This window comes from Accipiter gentilis, chromosome Z, assembly GCF_929443795.1.
Source record: "Accipiter gentilis chromosome Z, bAccGen1.1, whole genome shotgun sequence".
In the NCBI taxonomy this organism is placed as follows: domain Eukaryota; kingdom Metazoa; phylum Chordata; class Aves; order Accipitriformes; family Accipitridae; genus Astur; species Astur gentilis.
Genome location: NC_064919.1, coordinates 47,984,810 through 47,996,924, shown reverse-complemented (window position 1 = coordinate 47,996,924; position 12,115 = coordinate 47,984,810). Strand labels below are relative to the sequence as shown.

Here is a 12,115-nt window from a genome sequence, read left to right as displayed (position 1 = left end):
TCATGTCTGTAAGGGGAGGGATGATTACGTTCAGTATGCTAAAAGAAAACTTATTCTTACTTGTTTTACCAGGCTGGCCGTTTGCCTTTACATTTATCGTTACAGTCAACTAACACTTCAGCCAGCTATCTACCACAGTCTGGGCCCTTAAATGATAGATTAGGCTGCAACCAGGGGTGTGATTGGGTCGTACCTCAGAGCAACACAAGTACTTGCTGGCTACAAGAGCAGCAATCTGTCAGGGAAGAGAGAGGGACCAGCACAGGGCTTGTGAAACAGCCCGGGAGCTCTGGTAGTTTTTAACTCTAAAGGTACGGATAGCACAAAGTTCCTGAAGTCATATGTGCAAAGGAAGCTGTGGTCCAGATTAACAGGCACTTAGTTAAAAGAGAAAAGGTCAGAGAGAATTTTTTCTCAATATCTTTGGAAAAAACTGGTGATTCATTCCTTATAATAAAGGAGCGTTTTCTATTAGCTGGAACAACATTAAAAAAAAAAAAAAAAAAAAACAAAAACACCCACCCCTAAAATTTTCTCCATAAAGCAGACTAGGAAGGCAGGAAAATCTGGAAGAAACAGAGGTCCTCTTTATGTAAATTGTATGTGACAGGAAAAGTTTAAAATTATCTGGCTTTGCATGCCAATTAATTTTACTTCTGCATGTGAAAGGATATAAAGGCCTCACTTTCAGGAAACCTATGGGGCATTTGTGCTAAAGAACCTGTGCAAAATGGTCTATATTCATGCCTTTGAGTGCACTGTGCAGCTGCAAACACTTGCGGGCACACTAACTTGTTTATACCTGTTAATTTATATTTTTAGACATCTATTTTTTGACTGTATTTGTCAGCTACTAAGAGAGCATTGAGTTTACCCTTTACAAAAGCCATTGTCCTAAAAGAATTTTGCAGGTAGAAAGGTAGCTCTTGCCCAAAAATGGTAGACCTTTTGCAGGACATACACAAGTTAGAAGCCTGAAACAAATCTAAAGCCTGTTATAGCAACTTTCTACTGCTAAGAGTTCATTATCTCATTATATCAGATAAGCACATGACAACCTGTGATGTGATGACCAGTGGAGAAACCTGCTCATTTATGTATCCCACCATCCACAGTACATCTGGGTCCAGGAAAGTTTAGTAACCTGTGGACCTGCAGGGTGGTGCTGTGCAAAACTATAGAGGCCCCTTGATCATGCAAATATACCCGCCTGTTTCCATACTGCACAGATGAGCAGTGTGTGCCTCATTAAGAAAAGACTTTGAGATGTCAGGCTGACTGCACATGCACTGTCTGAAGGTTCGTGGCAGCTCACCCTCCTCATCCTTTGGACAGTTTGGACTCATTGACTATGTCCACAGTGACTCTGTTCTTATGTGCACTGTAAGCCTTAAGTTCTTCCTACTGCATCCAGCTTCTGGAGAACTTGCTCTACAGCTGCACCTTGTCTGGGAGACACGACATAGATTTCCACCTGTATGCCACTTCTGTGCCAACTGCTGTGCACTAACTCCTCCAGTGGGACAGCCATGGGATCCAACATCCCAAACAAATCCAAATAATTACCAAATTCTCCAGCCAAAATTTCCAGGTAGAAAAGGAAAATTAATGTAGGGGAACCCACACCAACACGTCTGACCTGATGAAGGAGCAAACGTCGTCAGCAGGAAATCAGGTCAGAGGCACCTACCACCACCCAGTGTTAAGAAGCAGAAATTAAGAGACATTTCTGTCAGGGATAATGAACAAGAGCCTCCCAGCTTTATTTGCACTGTCAACTCAGAAATAGTACGCAACATACTGATATGTCCCGGTTACTTTTATAAGCACACTTAAAAACATGAGTAGTAAACACATTTTATAGTAAATAAGGCATTTTATTCACTTGTTGGTCTATAAAAAAAAGCGTAACTCATGTCTAGCTCTTCATAAAAAGAATTAGTAATTATTTATAAGACAGTTATAGATTATTTATAAATATACTCATAGTATAAAATATTCATGTTTTTCCAAGAACTGGGAAAACAAAGTAGGGCTTCTGCAAAGCATGGTAGATTTTTTAAAATCCCTTTTCATGTAGCACAGACCTTATGCAATTTTTCATTGCTTCCATTTCCAAATTCATTCATTTCTAGTTTATTGTTTTAACTTATGTATTGATGCAGTACTGCTGTCTCAAGGGGAAAATGGGATTACTTTTCTGTATAATAACATTAAAGCCTACAAGTTGCCACTGGTGCACATCAGGACAAATGTTCTGGTATATACATACCTTCCCAGAATCACAATTGCCGGAGAGTCTCTCACAGGTTCTGTTGCTGGCCACAAAGGCAATAACACAGTAATGAAGCTTTAGGTTGACTGTATAAATCTTTCGTACAATATTGCAGTCTAATTTACAATATTGCACCAACAATATCCACAATAGCTGACACTGTGAAACACTAAGCAATCTAGTCTACCCTGCAAAAATCTGTGCTTATTGAAATGCTCCAAATACAAGTTATTGTTTTAGAAATTAAGATAGTGATGAGCCTCAGAGAACTGATTTTAACTCCAAGTTCTTTGGTACTATTTCTTCATCTTTTTGGATGAATCATTATTTAAAATGAAAATAAAACCACTGTTTTGTCTGTATTCTATTAATTAAGGAGAGACTACATGTCTTTTCACATTTATAGTGGGAAAGCTGACTTCAGTATCTGAGATGGAGACCTCATTAAATGAGAAATAGTAATATGCAAGTTTGTATGAGATGTTTCACACATACCTGCTCTTGAATACAAGCTGAATATTTCCTTTGAAAATCTGAGAAAAAAAGTATCTCTGGCTTATGAACTATTTTCAATAACACAGAATAAAAATTCTGTGACCATTCTTAAGTAGGAAGACCTTTGATTTTGGGATCAGACCTTTACCATCTTGAAACATAGGTGTAGTGACAAACCTCACAGTGATAACACAATAGTCAGCTTTCCCAGCTATTCTCAAATCCGCAGATATACTGCTAGATAAGGTTTCTCCATCTTCCAAAAGGAAAATGAAAGAGATCTGCTGAAACCAAAGCTTATCCTAGAAATGCTGAAAAAAACAATAAACTGAGTAAATTTAAAAATAAAACCTCCATGTAACTATCAGATGGATGGAAAACACCATAATTTTTCAGGTTTTAGGATGAGTCTTTGTCTACAGAGAATATAAAAAAACCTGAGTAACATGTCATTTTCTGCCTTCTAAGAAACTGAAAACGTATCTATTGGTCTTTTTCTGTGTTTGGAAAACAGCACCAGTGATCCAGAGTCTTTCCTGATAGTAATAATAATAATACATTTTCCTATACTGAGAAGGGTTATCTGCAATTTCAGAATGGACATTTCAGTGGAGTGTACTACTGCTACTCTCTTCCCAGTTAATAAAATGTGAAATACAGTTTCTAAGGTTGTTTACTTTTAGGGTACTTAGTGAAAACAGCAGTGTTGTTGGAGATAGCCCTGCAAGGTGAGTGCTCTGCTTATTTTGGCCAAGACTAGGGCAATTTTGTGGTAAATTCTACAAACAACATGAAGGGAAAACTTCTGCCTTGTTGATTTATTGGACTGTCCCTTTTAATGCATGGCACAAAGTTTCCGGCTTCTGGACGTGTGCTAGAAGACAGCAACCCCGGTACTGTAGTCCAGATTTTCATCAGCATGGTTTTATTTCTGTATTGCCTCCTGTCTGACAATCTCAAGCAAGAAACTTGACCTTGGCTTTATAAGGAATGTATTACCTTCAGATTTAGCATCTCACCTCCCAGCCTGACATTCTTGTGAATGAAGTGGCTGAAACAAGAGGCTCCCTGTGGATATATCAGGCACTTCCAGCCTCTTCTTTGCAAACTATTGTATAATGTGCATGCGCAAGCTGAAATAATGCTTTTGCAGAGAATTCCTGACTCTTGCATTTCTAAGGAGATACAGAGATCTGGAATGAAAAATATTTTGATTACCGGTTAAAGAGAAGTCCATCAGCTACCTTCTTCCCAAAGTCAGAGGTTCTATCTTATGAGCATCAAATGCCAATATTTCTCAAATTGGTCCGGTGTTACAGTAAAATGAGGCATGGTCAGTTCTTAGTTTTATAGATGGAAAATAGTTAGCAAATGCTGTGTTAATATCTCATCAGGAATAGTCAGTCGATGTCTTCCTACCCGCTGAAATTTTTCTTCAGACCCTCTGCATTCATTTCCAAATTCCTAATATTTAGTGACAAATATGCATCCAGGATTTTTTATATCAAACCATGTAAAAGTTTAATTCAAATCTGCTCCATGTTTTGCCTGAGAGTTATTGAGATGTAGATTTCTTTGGTATAAGAAGCTAAGCTTTTATTCTGAAATAAATATAATGTCACAAATAATTTAAATGTGATTGGGAACATCATAGAAAACTGAGAATGTGATAATTCCCACTTACCTTCTTTTTCAAATTTTAAGATACTCAAGCAGACATGACTTTTTTTTTCTCATGTCTATGGGCTTCCTTTCACACACTGTGGTTACCATCACTGCTCATAAATTAATGATCACAAATCTGGAAAAGCTCATAACATTAGGATTCAGATAACGGTAGTCTAGAGAGCTGTCTTTAAAGCCAGAAGTGGTTATACCCTGAAGAAGTATCAACAAAGTATTATTAACTGATTTTAAAATATTATATCTAATTCTAGAAGTGTACTTTCTAATTTTGCCTCCAAGCTAAAGAAACAATATATTTTTCCAAACCAAAATTATTTATGAAGAACAATGAAAATTACAATGAAAAAATTCTATTTGCTGAAACTCAGGGAGTATTTCTGAAAGGTGAGATGTAGAAATCAAGTTTGTGTTTTAAATCTTTTCTGCTTCACAAGAAAATCTAGCAGAATAATGGAAAGAGTTGCATTTCAATCTGGAACTTAATCATATATGATAAATTAAGGTTCACATGAGCTTTTTTTTAAAAAAACTCAAGGCTACAAAATTTCATTGAAGAGTGGATTTGGAGAGAAGTTGTTTTGTTTTACTAGCCCCAAATTAGAGGATTGTTTTCATGCTGGATGTGTTTCCACAGGATCAGGGAAGAGAAAAAATGCCATCTGATTAACAACAGTGAAACACAACAGGAACACTTGCAGAGAACTGTTATATGCGATGCAATTAGTGTGACTATAGCAGTTTAAAAAAATGTAAAAAAAAAAAAAAGTAAAAGAAAATAATGTAAGAGGAATTTTAGAAATGCCTTAAAATGGCCAAATCATTGGCCCAAAAAAGGCAAAAAGTAGTTCAGCTGTATAGACTAACCATCATTATTTGTATTATTAGAATTACATAGCCGATCAATATCCAGCAGAATACACCAAGACTGAAAAAAATTCCAGTAGACAGAAGGAACCTTCTTTAGGAACAGTTTGACATACATAAAGTGGCTGCATCTATAATGATTATTGAGCATCACTCCAAACTCAGAAAGTTTTTCCCTTTTAGTCTTACTAGAAGGCTGTGAAGACTTCACTCTTCTGATAGCCAGAAATCTTCTGAACTCCATCTGAAACTATTGACGGCCAATGTGCTGTATGTCATGGGGATATTCAGACGTATTGTCTTTTACCCTTCCATTTGCTAAGGGAGATGAGACAAACTCATCAAATCTTGTCCCATAAGATGGGGTCTTGATTCCCCATATACTCTTTTTGGCTTTTTCCTCCATTTGTTCCAGTTTGTTCTTTTTGAACATGGGTGACCATAGCTGCAGATAGTAACTATGGAATTTAACGAGTGGCTTGCACAATGGCACAGGTGAGCCCATATTTCCTACTGAAAATGCTTTGCTGTGTGTATTCCAGGGTCATATCTGCCTTCTTCATAGCCTTTCTACACCAAAGACTCAGTTGTCCTGTGATCAGCTGGATCACACTTTCCTTTTTTCTAGTATTTCCTCCTAATAAGTTCCCAGTTTACAGCAGAATTTATTAATCACCAAGTAAATGACTTCACATTTTGCAGTGTGAACTTTCTCCATTTCTATTACTCAATCCTTAATGTCATCCAGACCCAATTTGACTCATTACTCAGAACACTTCTTAATATTATTTTATTAGCAGATGTCAGTACCAGCTCTACTTCTTGTTTTGCAGTCATTAATAATAATGATAGGATCAGGGTAAGTTCTTCAAGGAACTCCATTAGTACTACAGTTCCGCATACAACTCTACCCATTAGTTAATTATAAACTTTCAAATCTGTGCACTTATATTCACCTTTGCTAACAATTTCATATTTTGCATTATAGCAAATACTTTACAAAAGACCACAATCAGCCATCAGGCTTTTAAACACACCACTGGGGGGGGGGTGTCAATAATTAAATAAAATGGGCCCTACCAGTCAGTTTCCTGAGGAGAATACTACACTGCCAAAGAGGAATGCTGACATATGATTTCAGCCAGCTGTGGGCTTCCTAGTCAGAGTTCATGTTAGATCTGCTCTGTGATCAGTCTTTTGAGCAAGGAGGACTGAAACAAGAACGGTGAAGGGAAATCTTTATTCAACTACCACAGCAGAACTAAAAATGCTAGAAGTATTGGCTATACAGTGTAGTATAAAGAAAAGCTACACAATAAGAAGCAAATACTGATAGAAAGTTCAAAAAACTTGATAACATTAAGTTAGCCAGATCATAGAAACTAAGTGATAAAATATTTCCTTCCAATTCTGCATTAAAATTTTAACTGATAAGAGTCTCGGCCACCATGTGATTATGTTGGGAAGTATCATAAAGAAAAATATTCTGCACCAAGAATTTCATTTTTATTCATCTTCTGATAGCAACTGTATTACCAAAAAAAAAATAAATTCTTGTATTAGACATAACTATAAACAACATTTCTTTTGTCATCTAGTCCCAAAGGAAAACCTGGGCAGACTTGTGACGTGAGGTTCTCTGCTGCATGCTCAACTGTAACCAGTTGTATCATATTAAATGTATTGATATAGGAATAAAATCATATTATTTCTAAGATTCTCAGAAAAAAAAGGGATTTTATTGCTAATATCTAGAATATACATTTAAGGAATGCAATTTTAAGCATGATTAAAATGAATGTAGGTAAACAATGCAAATTTGCCAAACAAAATTCATCTTTAGCTTAAATCCCTTAAAATTAATGGAAGTACATGTGGGACAGGTTACCCATCAGACTTATAATGCACTCTTCTTAAGCAAAGTTCTTAATTTTCCTTTCTCATTTAACTCCATTGCCCAAAACTGCTTTTCCACTAAGACCTTTGAAAAAGAACTTAACCACCAAAAGAACTTAATAATTAGGTAGAGCAGCAATTTAGGGAAGTCCTTAATATTAATAAAAAACTTAATGAGTGAGCTCTGTGAAAATCATCTTGTTCATCACCTTGTCATATTCTACCCTTCTTACTCTCTTTCATTAGCCTGAATTTTATAACTCTGCTATAGTTTTCTTAACATAAATAAATACCATGCACTTTACTTAAGTTATGTATTAAAAGAGCCACAAACTGACAGTATACAGCCATAACAAAGCATGCTGAAAGTCTCTCCAGGAAATACAATGTTTGCTTGTGAAGTTGTTCAGGAGGTGCGTACAATACTTTGCTGTTGTATATAAGAGCTGGGTTTTTTTCTTTTTTAAAGAACAGTTCACTCATTTTTTGGCAGTAATTCAAATCCTTAAAAATTTTTGTGACTATCAAAATTCATTTGATTTGTGAATGTTTCTAGAGGGTCTAACCAGATCTAATGTTCCAGTCTCATAAGCTTACCTTTGGTTCTGTGGACTGAACACCCTCTGAATAGAAACCTGAGGCAGTCATGTCAAAAGTTGTTGCCTGGCCTCATGCAACTTTTCCCAACCCAGATATTAACAGTTTGGGGTATTCTTTTTATTTTTCAGTGAAACATCAATATTTTGTGCAGAATGCATATAGTTTTTCTTAGGAAAAGCTAGTTTAAAAGGAATTATTTTTTTTCTTTTGACAAAATAATGCTAATAGAAAATATTCAACTAGTTCTAGTGCCTAAGTCCTTTTGAATGTCCCAGTCTCAACTGGTCAAGAAGTGACAACCGTAAAACCTTTTTCAGTCATGTTAACATCAGCCTGGTGTCAGGTTGCCTTCCTCTAAATCCATAAGACTTTACTGGCAAAGTCTGTGCTACAACTTTTGCAGAGAGCTCCCATCTACTTATACCACAAGTATTGAAAATGAAGATGTTCCTCCTCTGGTTCAGCACTAGTTCAGCTTGCTCTGGACCGATGTCCCCAGTATGAGGTCTGCAAATCAAGGAATATGCTGCAAAATTTGGCGAGAATTCAGGGGAAAACTGTGAGACTGACTAGAATTGGAAATCAAGTATTGCATTGACTTGTAAGAGAATATGTTTGGTTTATCAAAGAGAAGGTTAAAGGGCTATCCAGAGGCAACCTTAAAATGCATCTAATACCGCAACAAAAATATCAAAGGGGGGATTTTAAAACAGCAAGCAAAGCTACTGGAAGACCCAATGGCTGAAAACTGACAGTATGCAAAATCTAGATTACAAGCAAGCTAAAATGTCTCTGAACAGGTTAGGAAGAATTGTGGTAGCTTCTCCATGCTTTCAAACCAAGATTTTATCTTTTAAAAAATTCATGGTCTGTTTCAACCATAATTATTCTATTTAAAACAGAAGACAATTCTAGAAAATCCTGGTTTATGCAGTAGAACCAACAAGATGACTACACGTGTCCCTTCTGTCCTTAAAATCTATGATTTTCCAAATGCCATTTTCTCTAACATAACACTGTACAGTCACAATGCAGTAATTTCAGTTTGATTTTTTTTTTTCCTGTCTTCTGTTATGTTTTGTTTCCTTTGCTGGCTTTGCAATTTTTTGTTCCTTTTCTTTTTTGTTTGGGTTTTTTTGTTTGTTTCTTCCTTTTACTCCAGGAATTGGTCAAGGGGTTCCAGTGGTGGCCCTCATTGTGGAAGGAGGTCCCAATGTTATCTCCATCGTTCTGGAGTACCTGCGAGACACTCCTCCTGTTCCTGTTGTGATATGTGATGGCAGTGGCCGGGCATCTGATATCCTTGCCTTTGGTCACAAATACTCTGAAGAAGGAGGGTAAGTCATTTCCTAGTGTGTGTCCTTTCTCCATCCACAGGTTCAATTTGGTGGTAAGAGAGAGACCAGGAAATTATTAGCAATACACTGCAAAAGCAATACCTTCCTCACATGGCTGTTTCCATCATCGATACAGGTGAAATATTGAAGACATCCAGAACACAAAAAAGGGGAGAGTTAAAGCAACACTAAGGAAAGTCTACAGAATAAAACAGTGGTGTAGAAACTGTATCATATGGTTACTTGCCATGACATGTTAATACCTTGACAAGTACAATGTATGATATCTTGCAGTTGCAGGTCAAGGGATTCAGTCAAAGGGCATGGGGAATTATTTTCACTGGCTTAGGTATTCTATGTCATTATAATATAGTGTATTGCTGTCTTCAGGTTTAATTTAGCCCTATATGTTCATATAAGCTTGTTTGTATTCACCTTGCCTGTTGGGCATGATTCTGCACACCTATATTCACACATGACTGCTGGTGCACTGATCTGTTTGCACTGTCCCACCTTTCTCTGCAGACTCAGGGTCAGGCAAGGATAGTATTTAACTTTTATTGTAGAACATTCAAGTGTGTTTTTGTTGATTCAGGCTGTAAGCATGCTTTGCAAGTTCCAAAGCACATATTATTACTGAATGCCCCAATCTTTAATGTTCTTTATTCTTCTTTATGCCCAAAAGATATGTAAACAACCATAGAATCACAGAACAGTTGAGGTTGGAAGGGACCAACTCAAGCACCTGCTCAAGCAGGGCCACCTACAGCCAGTTGCCCAGGATCACTTCCAGATGGATTTTTAATATCTCCAAGGATGGAAACTCTATAAGCTCTCTGGGCAAACTCTGCCAGTGCTCAGTTACCTACGCAGTAAAAAAGTATTTCCTGATGTTCAGAGGGAACCTTCTGTGTTTCAGCTTGTGTCCACTGCCTCTAGCCCTGCCATTGGACACCACTGAAGAGAGTCTGGACCCATCTTTTTTACACTCTTCCTTCAGATATTTATATACATTGATGAGAACCTCTCTGAGCCTTCTCTGCTCCAGGCTGAACAGTCCCATCTCCCTCAGCCTTTCCTCATACATGAGGTGATCCCGTCCGTTCAACATCTTAGTGGCCCACCGCTGAATGCTCTCCAGTGTGTCCATGTCTCTTTTGTACTGGGGAACCCAGAACTGGACACAGGACTCCAGGTGTGACCTCCCCAGTGCTGAGGAGAGAAGGATCACCTGCCTCAACCTGCTGGCAGCACTCTTCCTAATGCAGCCCAGGATAGCATTAGTCTTTGTTGTTGCAGTGGCACATTGCTGGCTCTTGTTCAACCTGGTGTCCACCAGGACCGCCAGGTCCTTTTCTGCCAAGCATCTTTCCTGCTGGGATGCCCTTAGCATGTACTGATACATGGGGTTGTTCCTCTCCAGGTGCAGGACTTTGCATTTCCCCTTGTTGAACATCTCAAAGTTCCTGTCAGCCCATTTCTCCAGCCTGTCAAGGTCCATCTGCCAAGGTCCATCTGCCAGAGGGCAGCACAACCCTCTAGCATATCAGCCACTCCTCCCAGTTTTATATCATCAGCAAACTTGCAGAGGGTACACTCAGCCCCATCTTCCAGATCATTAATGAGGATGTTGAGCAGGATTGGATCCAGGATTGGTCCCTGGAATACACCACTACTTGCTGGCCTCCAGCTAGACTTCATACCACTAATCACAACCCTCTGGGTCCAGCCATTCATCCAGTTTTCAATTCACCTCACTGTCTGCTCCAGCCCATACTTCAACACCTTCTGTGAGGATCTTATGGGAGACAGTGTCAAAGGCCTCACTGAAGTCTACCTAGAAAATATCCACTGCTTGCTTCTCATCTACCAAAGCTGTTATTTCATCACAGACAGTGATCAGTTTATCAAGGACAACTTTTCCTTGGTGAATCCACGATGACGACTCCTGATCATCTGGATATGGTTTCCTGGATTAGCTGCTCCATCGCCTCCCCAGGGGTCAAGGGGTGGCTGACCAGCCTGCAGTTCCCTGGGTCCTCCTTCTTGCTCTTCTTGAAGATCTGTGACCACTGTTTTTCTCTAGTCCTCATGCAGTTCTTCCAGTTGTCATGACTGTTTAAAAATTATGGGGTGACCTGGAAATGATATCACCCAGCTCCCTCAGCATTTGTGAGTCCATCCCATCAGGGCCAGTGGACTTATGTATGTCTGGTTTGTTTCAGTGTTCCTTGACCTGATCCTCTTCCACCAAGGGTATGACTTCCTTCCTCCCTCCTTCCTTCCTCCCCCTGGTCTCTGGGGCCTGGAATTAAAGAAGGCATTCAGTTCTTTGGCCTTTCAAATGTCCTATGTCACCAGGTCCTCTGCCCCATTCGTTAAGCCTCACAGGAGGTGATACTTGAATATTAACCAGCTTTCTTGGGCCCCTCTTCCCTCCGGGTCTTACCCTGTAGGTCTCATCCAAGCACCAAGCAGATCCCCAAAGAAGCTAAAGTCTGCTCTCCTGGAGTTCAGGGCTGTGATCTTGCTTTTTGCCTTCTCCCTCCTCTCAGAATCTTGAACTCCACCATCTCATGGTCACTGCAGCCGAGGCTGCCTTTGACCTTCACATCCCCATTGAGTCCCTCTTTGTTGGTGTGTATGAGGTCCAGCAGAGCACCTCTCATTGGCTCCTCTGTCACTTGGGTCAGGAAGTTCTTGTCACTGCACTCCAGGAACCTCCAGGACTGCTTATACCCTGCTGTGTTGTCCCTCCAGCAGATACATCAGTGGTGTTGATTCTCCATAAGGATGAGGGCCTGTGAACATGAGGCTGCTCCCAGCTGTCTGTAGAGGGCCTCATCCACTTGTTCTTCCTGGTCATGCAGCCTATAGCAGACACCTAGTACAAAGTCACACTTACCTGTCTTCTCTTTAAGCCTAACTCATAAACTCTCAGTTGGCTCATCATCCATCCCCA

General features: G+C 39.1%; 1 protein-coding gene across 9 annotated transcripts in view; it reads left to right on the top strand.

The window, feature by feature from the left end:
* TRPM3 (transient receptor potential cation channel subfamily M member 3) overlaps positions 1-12,115 on the top strand; it is a 471,646-nt gene that overhangs the window by 362,317 nt on the left and 97,214 nt on the right. For all 9 annotated transcript variants that reach the window (XM_049795463.1, XM_049795465.1, XM_049795464.1 and 6 more), the window contains exon 7: positions 8,979-9,153. In XM_049795463.1, coding sequence (XP_049651420.1) covers positions 8,979-9,153 — 175 coding nt within the window. The remainder of the gene's footprint in view (positions 1-8,978; positions 9,154-12,115) is intronic.